The 20,554-nt window shown below is 32.4% G+C and overlaps 1 protein-coding gene across 1 annotated transcript; it reads right to left on the minus strand.

Moving 5' to 3' along the window:
• Positions 1-1,807: 1,807 nt before the first annotated feature.
• On the minus strand, positions 1,808-19,272 carry LOC143064186 (mitochondrial-processing peptidase subunit alpha-like). The gene is made up of 12 exons (XM_076236838.1): positions 19,115-19,272; positions 17,226-17,437; positions 16,631-16,710; positions 14,571-14,653; positions 13,399-13,501; positions 12,794-12,886; positions 10,262-10,543; positions 9,544-9,755; positions 7,620-7,710; positions 4,740-4,802; positions 2,788-2,932; positions 1,808-2,013 (listed from the first exon to the last, which is right to left on the minus strand). The coding sequence occupies exons 1-12, from the start codon at positions 19,168-19,170 to the stop codon at positions 1,844-1,846; spliced, it is 1,590 nt and encodes a 529-aa protein (XP_076092953.1). The 5' UTR covers positions 19,171-19,272; the 3' UTR covers positions 1,808-1,843.
• Between the last annotated feature and the right edge of the window lie 1,282 nt (positions 19,273-20,554).

The following is a 20,554-nucleotide window of genomic DNA, read 5'->3' on the forward strand; positions in this document are numbered from 1 at the left end:
TGTCGGCCATCTTGGTTGACAGGCGAGATCATCAGACATATTTTTTAAACTAAATACTAAATACTAGTAATGATTGTGGCCAAGTTTGGTTATATTTGGCCCAGTAGTTTCAGAGAAGATTTTTGTACAAGATTACAAGCAAGAGGCTGTCACAACCACAGCAAATCGGATTTATTAACATTTATTTGTGTCCTGGCAATATCACAAGAACCATAACTGATGAACGGTGAAATTGAAAATCGTCAATATCAAATTTGACCTCCATTTTGTCATCAGTATCAACATATTAAAATTTGAAAAGCTTAGGTTGAATAGGTCATGATTAAATGCAACAACATGAATGGAAACGCCATTTTTTATCTTTAAAGAACCATTACTCCTGAACGGTAAAAGTCAAAATCGACATTATTGAACTTGACCTCCATTTTGTCATCAGTAACAACTTATTAAAATTTGGGAAGCTTTGGTTGAACAGTTCATGAGTAAATGCATGAATACGACTGGAAACGCCATTTTTCAATCTTTCAAGAACCATTACTCCTTAATGGTAAAAGTCAAAATCGTCATTATTGAACTTGACCTTCATTTTGTTGTCAGTTACAACATATTAAAATTTTAAAAGCTTTGGTTGAATGGTTCATGAGTAATTGCATGGACAACATTTGGTTGCCGACCGCCTGACCTCTGTACATCCCCAAATTAATAACCGACATTTTTGTCACAAAAATCCGGTTTAAAATGACGAAAAGTTGTAAAAAATTGACTGTAAGGGGCAATAACTCCTTAAGGAATTGAATGACAATTTTGGTCATGTTGACTAATTTGTATACCTAACTTTGCTGTTTACAGTTTATCTCTATCTATAATAGTATTCAAGATTATAACCAAAAACTGTAAAATTTCCTTAAAATTACCAATTTTAGGGCAGCAACCCAACAAAGGGTTGTCAGATTCATCTGACAATTTGTGGGCATATAGATCTTGACCTCATGAACATTTTACCCCTGTCAGATTTGTGCTAAATGCTTTAGTTTCGGAGATATAAGTCAAAAACTGCATTTTACCCCTATGATCTATTTTTAGCCATGTCAGCCATTTTGTTTGGTAGGTGGGGTCATCTGAAACATTTTTTAAACAAGATACCCTAGTGATAATTGTGGCCAAGTTTGGTTAAATTTGGCCCAATAGTTTCAGAGGAGAAGATTTTTGTAAAAGTTAACAGATGACAATGGACAATGGTGGACGCCAAGTGATGAGAAAAGCTCACTTGGCCCTACTGGCCAGGTGAGCTAAAAAAATGAAGCCTGGCATGGTTCATCTAACCTTCAGTTCATTTTCATTGTTCATTGGTCAATGTTTAGTTTTCTTGGTTAATGTTATGTTTATGTGACAGTTGTAATAAAGCTTTTTATTTTGGACTATCAACATAATATCAATGATTAGTAAAGAAGGCGAGACATTTCAGTGTGTGCACTCTTGTTCTTGGTGAAGTCTGTTTCTTAGAAACTGTAAGCAATAGGTGAACTATATTTAGTGTATTGAATGATTGTAAGGTGTACGTGTATTTGTCTTTTCACTTTATATGACTTTGGCCTCATTTTCTTGGATCATGTTAAGTTTATGGGATAGTTGTAGTAAAGCTTTTATATTTAGGACCATCAACTTAATATCACTGTTTAGTAAAGAAGGAGAGACATTTCAGAGTGTGCACTCTTAGTTTTTAAGACGATAAAGAAAATTTTGACTGAATAGCTATGGCTGTTAAATTCAGTCCAACTTAAAAAACAGTAATAGTATCAACAAAAAATACACAAATTCTGAATTTATTTTGATTCACACATGACTACAGTCCTAGAAATGAAAATCTAGAACGTTTTCCATTCTTGCCGAGCAAGGAATTCTGAATGTTTTCATAGTCTGGTAAATTAGCTAATGATCCAAGAGCAGATAATGACAGTTTACTTGTTAACATCCTTTCAGCTACTCTCTGTATATCTTGTGGTGTTACTTTTCCTGAAAAACAAATATAAGAATGAATGTTTCCAGTGTAGACAGCATGTTTATTGATTAATTGCTTGCTGTTCTCTTCTTCCAGTAAGACCTTGAGGATACTGAGCAGCAAAGTTGTGTTACTCATTTATGGATTATTCTATCTTTAAGCTTCTCCCTTAATATTTTATATGATATTTGTCATAAAAGTCCCAAGTCTCGAGACTGTTATTCAGTGGTTGTCATTTGCTGCTGTGTTACATATTTGTTTTTCCTTCATTATTTTGTACATAAATTATGCTGTTAGTTTTCATTTTTTATTGTTTTACATTTGTCATTTGGAGGCCTTTTATAGCCGACTATGTGGTTTGTGATTTGCTCAGTATTGAAGGCTGTACGGTGACCTATAGTTGTTACTTTCTGTGTTATTCAGTCTCTTGTGGAGAGTTTCCAATCATACCACATCAAATCAATATAAACAGAAAAGGCTTAGTACATGGTTTGGAATTATAACCCCTAAAATTTAGTAGCAACTAGCAAATACACAATTTTATGTCATCGAGAAAAATCTGTATAACCTTGCTTGAAATCTGTCAAGGTGTTGTGGATTAACCAACTGATATACCCTTATGCATTTCTCATAATGACATTTAAAAAAAGGGGGGGGGGGGGATAATGCAGTTGTGAAAGTAGTTAACAAAGTCATGAATATTCATACAAGAAAAATGTAGTTTCTATTTTTAGATTATACAATACTATATACAGTATATATGTAATTTAAAATAGCGATTATATTACCTATTAAATCGTAGAAATATTCTGGCTGCTTTCTGTGTCCACTAGATAATACTTGTCGTCCAACATCTTCAAATATGACAGGTCGAGATTCCAAATTCATTAACAACATAGACTGTAGTTGTGTCTTGGCTCTTTGTAGTTCTATCTGCTCATAGAAAAACATAGGGTTGATCAAGTGTGAATAAATCATATAATGAACCTTCATTTATATGATGTCAGAATATTCCAAATATTTGTGACCATTACTGTGCTTATGCTATAGGCATTGCCCTTTCACAGAACCGAATAATTTAATTTTGGATGTGACGTGTCTTCTGATTGGTTGAACGAGTTTTGTTTATAAGCTCATAGACATAATTTTGACTTGTGATCATGACATCATCAACGTTTTTTCATGATTTACTCCAATTTGAAATGGAATTTTGAATTAAATTATAAGGAATTATTGTAATATTTTTTTCTGTTTATTTGAGTGTGCACCACATTTTTTATGTTATTCCTTCATAGACCAAAAAAATATTAGTCATTCCTTAATTGCCATAATATTTAACCAAAATTGCAGTTTGAATTCCTCTTTACAACTGATCAACTGTTATAACAGTGTAGCAATCAACTTGTTGTCATTTATTGTTGTGTCTCATATTTGTTAATCAATTTTTGTTTGATATAGTTAGATCTCGTATTGTACCATTGTCCCATGTTAGGGCAGGGTTGCCACATTCTGTATTTCACAAGTTAGGAGCCTGTAATTTGGTGGTTGTCGTTGGCTGCTGTATATCATATTTGCTTTTAATTCTTTGTTTTGTACATAAATCAATTCATTAGTTTTCATGTTTCAATTACATTTGTCGTTTAGGGCCTTTATAGTAAACTTTGTGGTATGGTTTTTGCTCATTGTTAAATATCTCTTTGATATCTTTGCTATGTTTCTTTTCAGCTTGTTTAAATTGCTGACCAGTTCAATAGTTTGATTTGTTTAACAAATAGCAATTGGGAAAAAATTTGGTTGCTTATATAGGGAATCATTGAAGCATGACTGGAGCGGGCCCCCTCTTAGGTCAGTCAGTGGGCCCCCACTTATGAAAATTTCTAGATCCGCCACTGCTTATTGACCGCAGGATTTTACTTGACAAATTTTCAATGTTACAGTTTTAATTCAAGTTGATGTCTGTTTCATAGAAATATAGTAAACAGTTTAAAGACAACAATGTGAAAAAGGCTTAATCATTACAATATGAATAAAAGTGAGGTGACTCAATGCAAATCAGGATTTAAAGGGGCACTTGTTACGAGATATATAAAAAATCTAATATATTAATTTTTTTTGCTCAATCATTAATAAAATGCAAAAAGTGAAATAATAATTCGCTTTGAGCAGCCAGTATGGTTTAATTTTGTCAAAATAAGCTAAACAAAAAATTGATTATGAATTATTCACTTGCAAGTGAATAGGGTTCATTGTACCGTATGATAAAGTAACAACAAATAAAGTAAGATATCAAATTTGATATGGGAAAAAAAAATGTTTGAATTTTTGCTTAAATTTTTATACCCTCAAGCCATCTTAAAATAAGAGCCAGCCACTTTTTCTCTAAAGGATTTACATGAAAGTGCACATGTGTTGGTTTGTCTCATTTATCATGGAAATTCTTTTACTCTGCTAAACCACCACATGTTAAAAGCATAATTTTGCATAAATTGTAAATCATTAATGGTGGAAAACTTTGATAAGTCATGGGTCAAACATGTCAAAGTTAGGGATATATGACAAATCACAATGGATGATATAAAACCTTTATACATATACTGCACACAGATTATAGCAGCAGATAACTGCTAGCAGGCTGTATATTTCTGTTCCTAGTTTATTTCGTGTCCTCTATTATCTTGTTAATAGTTTTATAGGTGTCTTACTTCTTTATGGTTGTGATGAATGCATTGTCAGCACTTACCTTATCTACAAATGATGTGGTATTTAATAATTCTCTGACAATAACTTCAACCAGATCAGATAACTGAAAAATACATCAATAAGATTATCACAGCAATACTTAAAACATAAAAATAAGAAGATGTAGTATGATTGCCAATGATTAAAACTTAATCATAAAAAGATAGAGGGATAGCTATATAAACCCTATCAGCACTATAAATTTTTAAATAGTTTTACACAGGGAATATTGTCAACAGACCAAAAAAACTTAGTATTGTTAACAAGAGTGCACACACTGAAATGTCTCGCCTTCTATACTTATCATTGATATTATATGTTGATAGTCCTAGGTATAAAGCTTTATTACAACTGTCACATAAACTTAATATTAACCAAGATAACTAAACAAAGACAATGAACCATGAAAATGAGGTCAAGGTCAGATGAACCATGCCAGGCAGACATGTACAGCTAACAATGCTTCTATACAACATATATAGTTGACCTATTACTTATAGTTTAAGAAAAATAGACCAAAACACAAAAAACTTAACACTGTGCAATGAACCGTGAAAATGAGGTCATGGTCACATAAAACCTGTGCGACTGACATAAAGATCATAAAATATTTCCATACACCAAATATAGTTGACCTATGGCATATAGTATTAGATAAAAAGACCAAAACTGAAAAACTTAACTTTGACTACTGAACCATGAAAATGCGGTCAAGGTCACATGACATCTGCCCGCTAGACATGTACACCTTACAATCATTCCATACAACAAATATAGTAGACCTATTGCATATAGTATGAGAAAAACAGACCAAAACACAAAAATTTAACTATAACCACTGAACCATGAAAATGAGGTCAAGGTCAGACGACACCTGCCAGTTGGACATGTTCACCTTACAGTCCTTCCATACACCGAATATACAAGACCTATTGCTTATAGAATCTGAGTTATGGACTTGACCACCAAAACTTAACCTTGTTCACTGATCCATGTAATGAGGTCGAGGTCAAGTGAAAACTGTCTGACGGGCATGAGGACCTTGCAAGGTACGCACATATAGTTATCCTATTACTTATAATAAGAGAGAATTTAACATTACAAAAAATCTTAACTTTTTTTTTCAAGTGGTCACTGAACCATGAAAATGAGGTCAAGGTCATTGGACATGTGACTGACGGAAACTTCGTAACATGAGGCATCTATATACAAAGTATGAAGCATCCAGGTCTTACACCTTCTAAAATATAAAGCTTTTAAGAAGTGAGCTAACACCGCCGCCGCCGCCGCCGGATCACTATCCCTATGTCGAGCTTTCTGCAACTAAAGTTGCAGGCTCGACAAAAACAATCTTGAAAATGAGGTTGAGGTCAGGTTTATGAAAGACTGACAAATGCTCCTTATAATGATTCTAATAACTAAACAGAGTTGACCTATAACTTAAGGTGGATTTGGGGCCAGGGTCTTAATTGGCATCCATACAATTTTATAATAATTTGTCAAAATGTAGTTTTTTATCGTGTCAGATTTTGTATAGATTATGCAAGAAAAATCCATTTTTTGTTTGTGATTAAATGTGAGAAGATAGCTCTTATAATATGTTTCCAGAAAAGAAAAAAAGGGGGTCACCAGACTTGTTTTCTTGCTACATATTGAAATCAGTAACTTCACAACACATTCTTTGATAAAAATTAATTTATCTGAATTATCTCCCCTACTGAGTTATCTCACCTTATGTGGTTAAGTTAAAAAAAAAAATAAGTGTTTTTTTAGAAAGCACAGCTGAAAATATGATAAAACATATATTTTTCTATATTAACCTGAAAAAGTCTTACTTATAAATTACATCGTACTCTCAAAATTGACACATTTCATTTAAGATCTAGACCAATGTTATCTGCAAACTTCAAAATACAAGATGGAGGAAGAAAACCCCAGCCACCTTAAAGTATTAAAGAACTAGAGGCTCTTAAGAGCCTGAGTCGCTCACCTTGGTCTATGTGCATATAAACAAAAGACACAGATGGATAAACAACAAAATTGTGTTTTGGTGATGATGATTTGTTTGTAGATCTTACTTTACTGAACATTCTTGCTACTTACAATTATCTCTATCTATTATGAACTTTGCCCATTAGTTACAGAGGATAATATTTTGTTAAAATTTATAAAAATTTACAAAATTTATGAGAATTGTTAAAAATTTACTGTAAAGGGAAATAACTCCTTAAGGGGTCAACTGACCAATTTGGTCATGTTGACTTATTTGTAGATCTTACTTTGATGAACATTAATGCTGTTCACAGTTTATCTCTATCTATAATAATATTCAAGATAATAACCAAAAGCGGCAAAATTTCCTTAAAATTACCAATTCAGGGGCAGCAACCCAACAAACGGTTGTCAGATTTGTCTGAAAATTTCAGGGCAGATAGATCTTGACTTGATAAAAAATTTAACTTATGTCAGATTTGCTCTGAATGCTTTTGTTTCAGAGTTATAAGCCAAAATCTACATTTTACCTCCTATGTTCTACTTTTAGCCATGGCGGCCATCTTGGTGGGTTGGCTGGGTCACCGGACACACTTTTTAAACTAAATACCCCAATTATGGTTGTGGCCAAGTTTGGTGAAATTTGGCCTAGTAGTTTCAGAGGAGAAGAATTTTGTAAAAGTTAACGACGACATAAGACAGACGACGACCGACACCAAGTGATGAGAAAAGCTCACTTGGCCTTTTAGGCCAGGTTAGCTAAAAAGGCATAATGCAATATACACAGTCAAGGAGCTGTATTGTTGTCAACAATGTATCAGCTTGAGTTAATTTTGTACAACTGTTGTTTTTGAAAGGATGATCAAGAGGATCTCTGAATCATTCTTACCTGGTCAGGATGTGAACTTGCATGAATACAAAATAATCCACTGTCATCATAGGCATGGTTATAACATGTGGCATTATGTATCCAATGGAATCTGCAAAAAAAATGAAAGAATGCAGAACACATGAAGGCTAACAAATTTTTATGGTAAGTATTGTTTTATATATAGACCAATGGAAGTTGGTTCTTAATATTGAAGACTTGATCACTTTAATAGGCCACTAGTCTGTATGCCTATGAGTGCCACCACCCCATATGAGATTAACTGACCATGTGCAGTGTTCTCCCCAGGCCGATATGACGCTGCGGCCCCGCAGCGCCTTCACAATATTTTCGTAATTCCCGCAGCGCCTTAATTTGCCGCTGTCCCTTAATATCTGATCCCGCAGCGTGTTAATTTTCACATTTTCATTGTAAATGTGGTTAAAATTGTCAAGTTGCTGATCACCGCTGAGCGGTCGGTCAGTGTTACGCAATAAATGATAATTAGTTTTACCTGAGACACCCTTATCAGACCATGTTATCAGATTATAGCGTTAATGTTCATCAAGGAGATAGATATTCTGAGAGGAATATTAAAGTTTTTAAAAACTTTAGTGTAAAAAACGAAGAAATAGATCGCAAATGCATTGTATTTACGCATCGTCTTTGTGATCACTTGAACATTTATATAACAAATTTTTTCATTGGTCGAGAAGAAGAATCTATTTAAACATGACCAATGAACGTGTTGAATACACGTGATAAATTTGAATACACATTTCTAAATATATTTACGATGAAAATTATGAATGGAGTATTTTTACGTGAAAAAATAAAATAAACTTTGATAAAAGATAACGAGAAGTGATTTATTTAATAGAAATTGACAAAAAATTTTGCTTGCAAGGTAAATTCGTCTGAAACTGATGAATATTTCATAAATAAAATTTTTATAGAACATCGATCGTAAATCCGTACGTCTGGAAATATGTGACAATCAACACGAGTACGGAATCGCCCAGCTTCTGTATAATGTCACTAGTAAATAATTTCAATGGTTTTAACTTTGACGAATTTGTCAAGTTTCGTTTATTTCTACCTGCCAGAGATAGGTTTTGACAATAATACACACGGAAGCGTAGTACAGAGATAGATATTTCTGAAGCTGTTCAGCACTGGAAGACCCAAAAGAACAGGAGGATCTTTTCTTGAACTTTATTTACTTTTTTTTAACTGAAATCAGTTCATTTCATACATCATCATGTATATATTCTTTTAATTTATAAATACTATGCATTATTAAATACATGTCACAAAGCCTTATAATTCATATTGCATGCCATGATTTATGACTGATTGCTTTCGTGTCACAATATTTCACCCAAAAAAAGAGTTACGCGCCCTTGAATTTTGCGCCTTCAAAAATTTCTGGGGAGAACACTGATGTATATCATATCAGGTCACTAGCACAATGGCAATATGCATTATATGAAATCTGTGAAAATTAAAATATGGTTTCTATTTTTCACCCCTAAATATGCACCTTTACATAAGAAGCACAATGACTGTACCAAGTTGTGATTTAGTCTTACATAGTCAGTCTAGTACAAAACAGGGTTGATATTCTTATCACATTCACATGCTCTTGTCCTGAATACACATTTAATTTGTCACTAGATGCATAACAGCCATCAATCATCATTCTCATACTGACAAATGGGTCAGTAGCTTTACACCATAGGTTATTTGGACTATAAAACCAGGGTTCATCTTTTAGTCATGGCCATCTGATTGTTTTACTTATTGGCATTGTAAAGCCCTCAGTAAACATGGTAAATGCCATCTTTTATCACTATATATATATTATACGGGTTGTTGTCTCTTTGACACATTCCCCTTTTCCATTCTCAATTTCATGAGTTTTGACCAGACATTTGTTACTTACCTGTTTAATACATTAAGATATAATCTTGTATACATTCCCTTTCCAGGACCCCCAGCAGAGAATGATCCACCACCGCCCATCATCATATTAAGTACACAAAAACTGATGAAATCATCATCTTTGTGCGAACAACTTTCCAGACCAATAACAATATGTGCTAGTTCTGGCATTGGTGTTGGTCCTAAACTGACATTTGACAAATCTTTCTCCACCTGAAATGTATATACTGTATGTGCACATTTGTAATTATATAATTTCCTAAGTACAGTAGTTTTTTGTTCGTACAAATGTATATATATTTTCCAATTTTTTAGTTGTTATTTCATGGTACAATGTACTTTGGTCTGAATTTCCAACTTGTTATTATCAATCATATTTCAGTTGGTTGTGTAATCTATTGCCTACTCTTTAAACACTAGGTCCATGTTATTCTTAATTTGATCATTTGTAATACTAACAGTGCAAGTTAATATTTTGGTCAATAATTGCAATAACTATGTGACATTGACATTGTAAGAAATTTATGTAACTTGCCTAATACTACTGGTTTTATATTTTCACCAAAAGAGAAAAAATACTAATTGTAGTTTATGAACTATGTGGAGAATGTGATGACAATAAATCAATTTCTGTATATAGACAAGTACTAAAATCTTTTTTATGAAATATATAATAAATTCTGGTTCTAATATTCCCTGCCTCCCAACTGATTACTCACCAAAGCTTTTCCACCAGTGTACTGTGCCAAGGAATTATCCACAGACATTTTTTTATCTACTAAGTTCTCTTGTTCTAACCATATTGGTTTGTAATTTTTCACAAAATGTTCTTTAGCTAATTCCACCATTCGTTCATGATCCATCCCAACACCAGCTAGTACCATTCTTTCTGGTGTATGATAATTCTTCATATATGTGTATAAAATATTTTTTTCTATTTTATCAATGTTTTCTGGAGGACATCTGTGTGGTAATCCTAATGTATTACCTCTGTAAGCTGCCTGAATATATAAATATAACATGTAACTTAGTTATATGCGAATTATTTGTAGAAGATATATAGATTCAACTACTGCAACAAGTGTGTTATAATTTTTCTCCACTTATAGTTTAATTTCAATATTTAAAGTGTGAGGCTTGCTGAGCTCTTTAAAAAGTTCAGACTTTTACTGTTACAGCCGAGAAATGTAGTTATACGAGAATAACAGTGTTGATATCTGTTTCTCTAATGATTTTATCCTTCTTTTTCAAATCTTCTTCAAATGTGACGATCATCCCAGTGCAGCTTGAAAGGATTACAAAAAATTTACTATCATTGGGTAATATAAACGTACTAAAAAAAGTCTCTTTATTCATTTCAAAGTTAATTAAAGTATTATACAGTAAAACCTGTATAACCCGACCGGCTACAGGACTATGAAAAATGGCCAGTTTGAACAGTGAGCCGGTTTATTCAGGTTTCAGTTTTGACAGGAAGAAAATGACTTGTGACATCCAAAATATTGCATGTAAAAGTTCTGTCAGATTGTAAACTACAAAAAATGTATAGACTGACAAATTAAAATACAAAACACAATAACTTAATAACTTTGTATGATCGTTGTTTTGAATCTCCATATTTATTGTCTGTAAAAATTTCAGAAACTGGTTGTGCCTAGAATTAAACAGAAATAATATTTCAACTGTGTTTTGCATATCCTTGTATGTGAATTAGACCTCGGAAGCATCAGTCTCCAACTTGTCAATTTCACTTTCACTTTGTTTTTCATTTGCATCACAATACTCACGTTGTTTGGATTGTAACACAAGAGATTCGTTTTACTTACATGATCGTTAATTTCCAACGTTAGTATGGCCGATTTGAAAGCCAGAATATTATCAAATGAAATTTCATCACGATCGAAACATTGTTGTACAGTTTACATTAAAATTGGGAAATGGGGAATGTGTCAAAGAGACAACAACCCGACCGTAGAAAAAACAGCAGAAAGTCACCAACATGTCTTCAATGTAGCGAGAAATTCCCGCACCCAGAGGCGTCCCTCAGCTGGCCCCTAAACAAATATATACTAGTTCAGTGATAATGAACGCCATACTAATTTCCAAATTGTACACAAGAAACTAAAATTAAAATAATACAAGGCTTACAAAGGCCAGAGGCTCCTGACTTGGGACAGGCGCTAAAATGCGGCGGGGTTAAACATGTTTATGAGATCTCAACCCTCCCCCTATACCTCTAGCCAATGTATCTGCACATTGATTGTTGTCATCCGGGTGTTCTTCATTATCAGGGTCATTCGTTTAGAGGTTCATAACAGGGAACACAGGATTTAGAAAAAGACAATGTAAATTTCAAACTCCGCGATTTGAAAAAAAATATTCAAGTTCCAACGTAAGTTCAATCCGAGATAAATTTGGTGTGTCTTTTAGATTAATTAACACGTTTATAGTGTTTTAATAAATAATACAGCTCAGTACTGTCCGATTGTAAGTTCACAGTTTAACACCTGGCTAATTGATTATCCTGAAAAGTCATATTGTGTAAACAAATATGTTTTCATTAAACCCATTGCATATCGATCATTAAAAATTAATTAGACAAGCTGGTTCCGACCGGTAATAATTGATGTAATCAAGAGTATTGGGACTGCATCATAAGACTTGAATTTGGAATACACAGGGTCCAGCTTATAAAGGGTATTTTAACAAAGACTTTGAAGGGACTTTAATTTTTGGCCGGAATGAACAGGAAACCAGTTTATTTAGGGTCGGGTTTACTCAGGTTTGACTGTACATTATTTGTATATTCTATTTTAAAGTTGTTTTATTACTTTCCATCATGCCATGATCATATGTGATTGTATTTTGTATGTATTTACCTCTTGTTTCACATGTTAATGTGACAAAGTATTTTTAAATAAAGCGTATTGTATTGTATGGTCACCTTTCTTCATGACGTCACAATAGACAAATCAGAAAAAAACAATAAAATTAGATGTCATAGTTAAATTTTGACCAATCATTTGCCTAGAACAGTTATTCCACTAGTAAGGAGAACAATTTTCCAAAATCTGTCGGGAAATGTGAATAAGTGAAAAAAAATTAGAGAATGGTAGAGAAAGGATCAATACAATATAATAATTAGTTTTGCATGCATTTCTAAGAAATTCTTTCAATTGAAAATAGCTCTGGGTTGACAATTTCTACTATAAATGACTACAAGTATGAATTTCTAAATACATGTATATTACCTGATGGATCAATTCCATTAGAATGGGTTCTGGATTGGGATCTAACTCCATACCTTGAATATGGAACCCTACTGCCATCTTAGCATCTTCTAACTACAAATAAATAAAAGAATTACATTTCTTTAGATGTCACAAATGCAAAAATCTGAATATACAATTAAACACATTAGAAGCTCACATGGTGTAAACTATATAACAAATATCAAGTTTAAACTATATAACAAATATCAAGTTAATTTCTTCAAGCATGACTAATATCTTCAAGCATCAGACAGAAACAAAATTTGAACTTCATCTGTTTCTTGTGATGACAGAACTTTATACCAATTATCCATTCAATATCTTCAAGCATGAGGAAAAAAAACTGAGGAAAATTAAGCATTTTAGTGAATTTCTAAGTCCAAGGACCACAACTCTGCACTAAACCTTCATGCCGGAAAAAAATTTGAACTCGATTTGTAACTTGTCGTGATAAAACTATATACCAATTATCAATATCTTCAAATATGAAGAAAAAAGTGTGGAAAACTGATTTGCCAACTGATGAATGGACAGGCAGACAAAAGAGTTCAAACCTAAAGACCACTTCAACTATTTCTACCAACCTCTTCAGCTGTTACAATGGGTCTGTTTATAACTTCAGACAAGATATTTACTACTGCTTGCAATCCTCTGGTTTCTGCTGACATGGCATAAATTAATGTGTCCCTGAAAGATCATTTATAAAATATTATTATTCATAAAAAAAAATTCTTATTTGAAAAATACATAAATTTACAATTTAAGTCTATTCATTGTAAGATATAAACATGGGCTTCCTTTCTATTGTAGAAAAGGGTTCTTGTTGCATGATAAATTTTAAACCATATCTTCAGTGTTGTGTTAAGAAAAGTAATATACAGCAAACCTAACATCAAAATAAAACAATTTACTATAAATTAAAACAATGTCATGTAATATAAATGATAATCAATAAACCTCAAAGGTTTTTAAATAAATCAAATAATCATATTTATAAGCATAAGTAAACATGGTAAATATTCTACTATCAAAATTACAGGATATATTTTTTTTATTCAAACTATTATCATTTTGTGTAATTCAAGCCAGAACAGCTCATTTTATTAACCAAAATGAAAGTAAATCAATTTGATTCTCTTACTGTAAAATTTAAATGCACAGACACTGATGCCTATCATCATGATTATCAATACATATGCAATACATGTACCATACTGTTTTTCTTTCAATATTCATCTTTCTATAATTTTTCTACTATTTTCACTTTTCTTGAGCATTGTGAAAAAAATATTTCTCTTCACTAGTGAAATATCTGTTCTCAGCAAATGATTGGTAAAAATTTCATTATGATGTTAAATTTTCTTGATTTCTTCTGATTTTCCTATTGTGACGTCATGAAAAAAGACTACAATGCCTGATGACATCAAGTATGCCAATTAATGTATAAAGAACACAACTTTCTGCAAATCTATGAAAAGGAAGGATAAAATCATTATGGAAAACATATTTCAACTCTTTTACTTTTGAATTATGATATTTCTCCACTCTCAACAGTTCAATTTTAATTATTCAAAAAACTTGGCAAGACTCTTACTTTAAATATCAAAATTTAACTGTCTTGAGTAGAAAATATCGTAAAACACTTGTTGCAGTGATGGAAACTATTTTTTCTAACCCTCATTCATATAAAACATGCCAAATTGTGTACTGAATAATCATATTACAACATATATGATTAATTTCTTTTTTCCCCAACCTTGATGATTGACAATCACATATTCCACCATGTTTTTCTAATTCCTGTAAAATCTTGTCTTTATCTGTAAACTGTGTTGTTGACTAAAATGAAAATGTAAATATCATCAATATGCATTGCTAATTTTCAAAGCAGAAATTAACCAGGTGCTCCGCAGGGCGCAGCTTTATACGACCCCAGTGGTCGAACCCTGAACAGTTGTGGCAAATTTGGTCACAATATTCAAGATTGATACTGTCTGAATTTTGATTGTGATAAAATTTTTGACATAATATAGGTTTTTGCCACAAAATTAATGTGGTTAAAGATCTAACACATCTATTGCACAATACTCTTCTTGAAACTTTTCAAAATTCGAAATTTGAAAAATGTTGAAAAAAAAAAATCCCTTAAAAAAAATGGTAAACTGAGATCCCCCCACTTTATTGAACCCCCCCCTTGGAGCTATAACCCTTAAACTCAATCCCTTGCTTTTGGCCCTTAATTCCTACATATTTTGGGCAATTAACCCAAAACTTAATCCCAGCCTCCCCTTTGTTATATGGTACATTGTGGTACAATTTCAGAGAGATCCATGCAATTGCACACAAGGTATTGTCTGGAAACTAGAAAAATGCTTGTTTTGGCCCCTTTTTGGCCCTTAATTCCTAAACTTTGACCCCATAACCCCTTAAATAAATCCAAACCTTCTACTTGTGATTTTAAACATTGCGGTATAACTTCAGAGCAATTGAAATCCTTGTAAACAAGTTATTATCCTGAAACTAGAAAAATGCTTGTTTTGGCCCCTTTTGGGCCCCTAATTCCTAAACGGTTGGGACCATCATCCCCAAAATAAATCCCAACCTTCCTTTTGTGGTATTGAACCTTCTGAAATTTCATTATGATCTATTCACTTAAACTAAAGTTATTATCCGGAAACCAATGTGTCTTCGGACGACGACGACGCAGAAAACGACATCATACCATTATATGAACCCAAAATTTTTTTGGGGTCGTATAAAAACCTGGTTATTCAAACTATTCTTTTATCATCCTGAAATACAGTATTGTCATCTGCATTTTCATACAACTGTACAATTTTAATTAGTTTTTTTCCATCTTTTAAGGAAAATCTACTGCAACAGTATTGATATTGTTCTGCTGTTAATATATTTGTCTGCTCTCTGATATAATTGTTTTTTTTCTTCTTCATTTTGTTTTCCTACTTGTTCTGTTTCTGATTTTCTTGTTCTGAGCCATAACCTTTTCAACTTTTTACACTGAATTATTTCATTAAGGTATCTAGTATGAAGGTGTATTACAATAAATAAGACTGTATTCTTCTTCATTAAGATCTACATGTAACCTAGAGGTCAAATAATTCAACTTGTGTTTACATTTTCTGCCATTAATTCCTTCATCTCTTTGATATTTGACACATTGGATCATTAATTCAAAATGCTGACTTGCCTACCAAGAAAATCTTACTTTGAAATAATTACTGACTAAGGGTTTATCCTAGGGGGTTACTTAAATAACAAACTGTTAAATATCTCGAATATACATGTAGATCATCATCCTTAAAATATATATACTGTGGATTCATTTATTTTTTGTGGGTACCAATTTTCATGGTTTAAAGAAAATTAGCATGTTTGTGGATATTTTGTGATTTTGGCAAAGTCTGCATACATTCCTTTAGAAAATTTGTAATTCGTTGAACATTTGAATATAAGGTTCTCCTGTACCAACGAAAATTTCTATCCAACTAATATCAATGAATTCACAGTATTCTTAAAAGCAATGATGTGTCCTTTCATAGGTTTTGCTTTTGAGATAGACCCACTCCATTTCATTAATTGCAATATTTCTTTAATCCTGTTCAGATATTTCTGAACAATATACTTTTGAATACTGTGTATCCCAGTCAAGTCATTTAGTTATTCTTTATGTCTTTGGGTTGCTGTCTCTGTGGCATATTTCCCAATGAGACATCTCTTCATTAGAGACCAAATAACAAGGAAGTTATTTACTAAAAGAATATAAATAGCAGAAGAGACATAATGAATTAAACTCACACCAAAAGCTATTTTTTCTAAGAAATGTGAAATACCAGATGGGTAAGCTACTTCATAACGTGATCCAGAGTTAATCAACACTGAAATAAAAAGAATATAAATCAAAGAACAATACAAATAGTGAATTTATACTGATATTTACAAATACTTAAATAAGACAGTTTACCTGATCCAGAGATAAATCATACTCCAAAACAACCTTATTCCTAAAACTCCATACTCAAATGACAATTGACTGATGTTTTTTTGTTTCACTTCAAGATGATTAAATTAAAAAAAAAGCAGCAAAGTTTTATCATAGAACATGTAGAAAATCTAGTTGTTTTTTTACTATTTGTGTTGTCAGGTTGCTTAATCAGTGATGTACATAAAATGTATACACCACATCTCATTGAATTCATTTTTACTATACCAATGCATCTGTTTTTCAAATGTTTCATTCTTTTTAAAGGAATTGTCTAATTCAAGAAAATAGTTTAAACACACTGCAGTTAACTTATAAGATATTGTTGATTGCCTTCTTTTCCCATTGTAAATTTTGAATATATTGTAATAATTTGTATAAAAATCTATATATTGATAAGCAAAAATTTACCTCCTACTGTGCAAAACTGTCCAAACACATTCTCTGTAGCCACTGTCAAACCATTATCTAAAACTGTTACTTGTGTCTCATTCTTACTGGCCTCTGCGGAAGTAAATCTAGGAGGAGGTAATCCAGGAATTGGTTGAGAAAGAGGTACATTTGCAATATCCCCAGTACCATTACAATTTAAAGGTTTACTGCAAAATGACCTTCTTCCAGATCTGAAGAAAATAAAAATAAAAATAGAATTAAACAATATGTCAAACTAGATTAATTACCCTGTTACCTAACATACTTTCATTGTAGTTCAAATTCAAATATTCTAAAGTTCACAATTTATAGCATTTTTCAATTTATAACTTAGGTACATTTGAAAAATACTTACTTTCTTCTAAAAATAGTTCCATGTAGTATGTGAGAAGAGGTGGTAACTTTCCTTGTGTACATGTAAATGTACACAAGGAAAGTGTAGATTATCATGAATACTAATTTGTTTGTTTCTATAATTAATATGTGTAACATAAATATGTTCATGGAGAGAATTTTTTTCTTTACAGGTATATCAACATGCTCAAAGCCTTAAAAATTTCAGTATTTTGTTTTTTAATAAAATAAACAACACTTGTGGTTCAAGAAAAAAAAGTGAAATATTCTGAACTTAACTGAAAATTCAAGAAAAATTACTTTGATGTCAAAATAATAAATAATGTGATTTTTGGTTAAATATACCACTTTATTCAAAGCACACAATTTTAAAGCAATCTTATACAAACAAATAATATAATTCCCTTTTTTTCATTTGAAAAAAAAGGGACATAACTCTAGAACAATAAAAATGACACCCCTAAATTTAAATTTGATCTGTATTTTGTTGTAATTATAATTGTGTACAAGTTTTATAACTTCTGGTTAAAGCTAACTTAAGTTAAAGAACTAAAACAAAATATTCAGCAATTTTATTCATTTGTAAAGGGGCATAACTCTTGAAAAATTAAAATGACACCATCAAAATTCAAACTTGATCTGTATTTTGTGGTAATATGCATTGTGTATAAGATTCATAGCTATTGGTTGAGACAAACTAGTTTAAAAGTAGAGAACAGAAACAAAAAATTTAGTGATTTTTACACTAGTACAGGGGCATACATTTGTAACTCTAAAACAGTTAAAGTGGAGCCACCAAAATTCAAACTTAATCTGTGTTTTGTGGTTATAAACATACACCTTATCCACAGGCACTTGTTTCTGTCAAATTATGGGGTTTTCTATCCATACCCGTACAAAATCACTTGCTTTTTCGTACAGGTATGGATAGAAAATCTCATATTGACAGAAACAAGTGCCTGTGACCTTATCACTATTTATCCGTCATTACTGGACATCACACAAGTTCCCGTGCAATTTTGATGTCATTATAGAAAATATCTTTCACCATAATGGTAATTAAAGTGATTGTTGTGTGACATCAAAAGTTCAAGCAGGAATAGTGATAAGGTGTATTGCGTTGCATAAAATTTGATTCAGACAGACTTAAGTTAGAGAACAGAAACAAAATTTGCCACCTCTGCTATGGTGGATGCATAAAAATTGTTTGGATCTCTGGTTTTTGTCAGTTTACAAGGATTCACGACACGCTAGACCAAAGCCACGGAAAAGGGCTACATTTTTAATTCATACAGGTTCCTCCATAGGAAATTGATTAGTGGGTCAGATGAGGTTTCCTGAGTCCCGTTGACTATGACAAATGCTTATCAGTTAAACTTTGGCAGTGTAATCGTAGCGAAACCACCGTAGTAGCAAGGAAATAATTAAAGGCTACGGTCTTACAGCTAGAACTGATGTGATGTCTGATGAACAGATGAACAGATAATTCGATTTGGTACATGTGTATAGTATACCTGGGAAGATTTCGACAACCATTACGAACTATTCGTAGAACCATATGAGTTGCCATTAATATTTTCTTTTGCCAAAACGTAAAATAAATGATGTAAGTCTCAATCAGCAAGGTCTCAGAAACTTTTAACTCCCTTTACATGTTTCCGGATTAGCTAAAACTTGGCTTCATATGATCCGAGTTCGGTCCCCGTCGATAGTTTTTTTTAATTGGTATTCCCAAGGATTTGTATAGTCTTCTAGTGGGGGAGGATTTAAATGACCCTCATGCAGTGTATCATGTATAAAGCATTAAAGAAGATTCTCTTTTCTGGTGAAGAATGTGGCCGGACTGATATTCGGGATTATTGTTGTTGATTGAAAGTACTTCTGATTACTATATTGGTTCCTATTTTGGTTTGACGAAGAAGACAATGAGACGTGATATGATTGCCAATGAAACAATGAACTATCTACTAAAAAGTTCAAATGAAGTGGATGTAAGTCATTATAGGCAACCGTACGGCCTTCAACAATGAGACAAACCAATAATGTATAGTCCGCTATAAAAGGCCCCGACGTGAAAAGATGAGACAATTCAATTGAGAAAACGAACGGCCTAATGTGAAACAAAACAATTTACGAAAAACAAATCATGATGACAGACATGAACCAGAGACATATAGTACAATATTGTATTATATGTCTCTGCATGAACCAACAACAACCGATATGATGCACTGAACTCAGTACAGACTATTAAAAAAACTACCACCAAGCGAATGCAAAATAAACAAAATAAAACTTTGGACTGATTGGATAAACTGGAAAAAATAACAGACATGTTTGTTTTTCTTATTTGCTCCGCTTTTAAATCAAGTGTGTTTAAAAAAAAAATAGCCATTCAAGTTTGATATAAATCATATTAAATGTTTTTTGTGAAATATGAAGTATCGAAAAAAGGGGTTCCTACCCCCAGACCCCCCCCCCCCCCCCCCCCCCCCCCATTAGTGTGGTGTCCATTAGAAGATTCGATTCATTTTTTTTCTTCTTAGAATGTCCTCTCTACATTAATTTTAGAAACCAAGAATACAAAATTTAGTTATCCTACGTTCAGAGAGTGTTTTGGTATTCCGTTCTCTTATTTAGTTGTCCATTTCGACCCGCTGAATCCAAGTTACCTACTGAATTTATGTTAGCCACCGTCGTTTTATGGTTGAAATATTTGACACTGGAAGTAAGAAAACAATTACGAGTACAGTACGTCATTACTTGGATAGTTTTCATACCCCAGACCATCGAAAACCTACCCACCATGCGAAAGTAAACTAATCAGAATACAAAAAAAAACAATGATTTGTATGCCGTGGAAATGGTCGCTTGTTATTTAAAAAAATCATCACAAAAAATATTATGCAATAGTTATTGAACAACAAGCCTGTACAAATTAGTTATACTGCACA

Source organism: Mytilus galloprovincialis, chromosome 2, assembly GCF_965363235.1.
Source record: "Mytilus galloprovincialis chromosome 2, xbMytGall1.hap1.1, whole genome shotgun sequence".
NCBI classification, from domain to species: domain Eukaryota; kingdom Metazoa; phylum Mollusca; class Bivalvia; order Mytilida; family Mytilidae; genus Mytilus; species Mytilus galloprovincialis.

Bases quoted from the DNA above. Each gene is read 5' to 3' on its own strand.
- LOC143064186 (XM_076236838.1), bottom strand. From the start codon at position 19,170: ATGGCAACTCATATGGTTCTACGAATAGTTCGTAATGGTTGTCGAAAT. The intron at 7,711-9,543 runs GTAAGTAACAAA...TTTTTTTTGCAG, and splicing joins TATCTTAATGTATTAAACAG to ATTCCATTGGATACATAATG. The intron at 2,933-4,739 runs GTAAGTGCTGAC...TTCTATGAGCAG, and splicing joins CCACATCATTTGTAGATAAG to ATAGAACTACAAAGAGCCAA.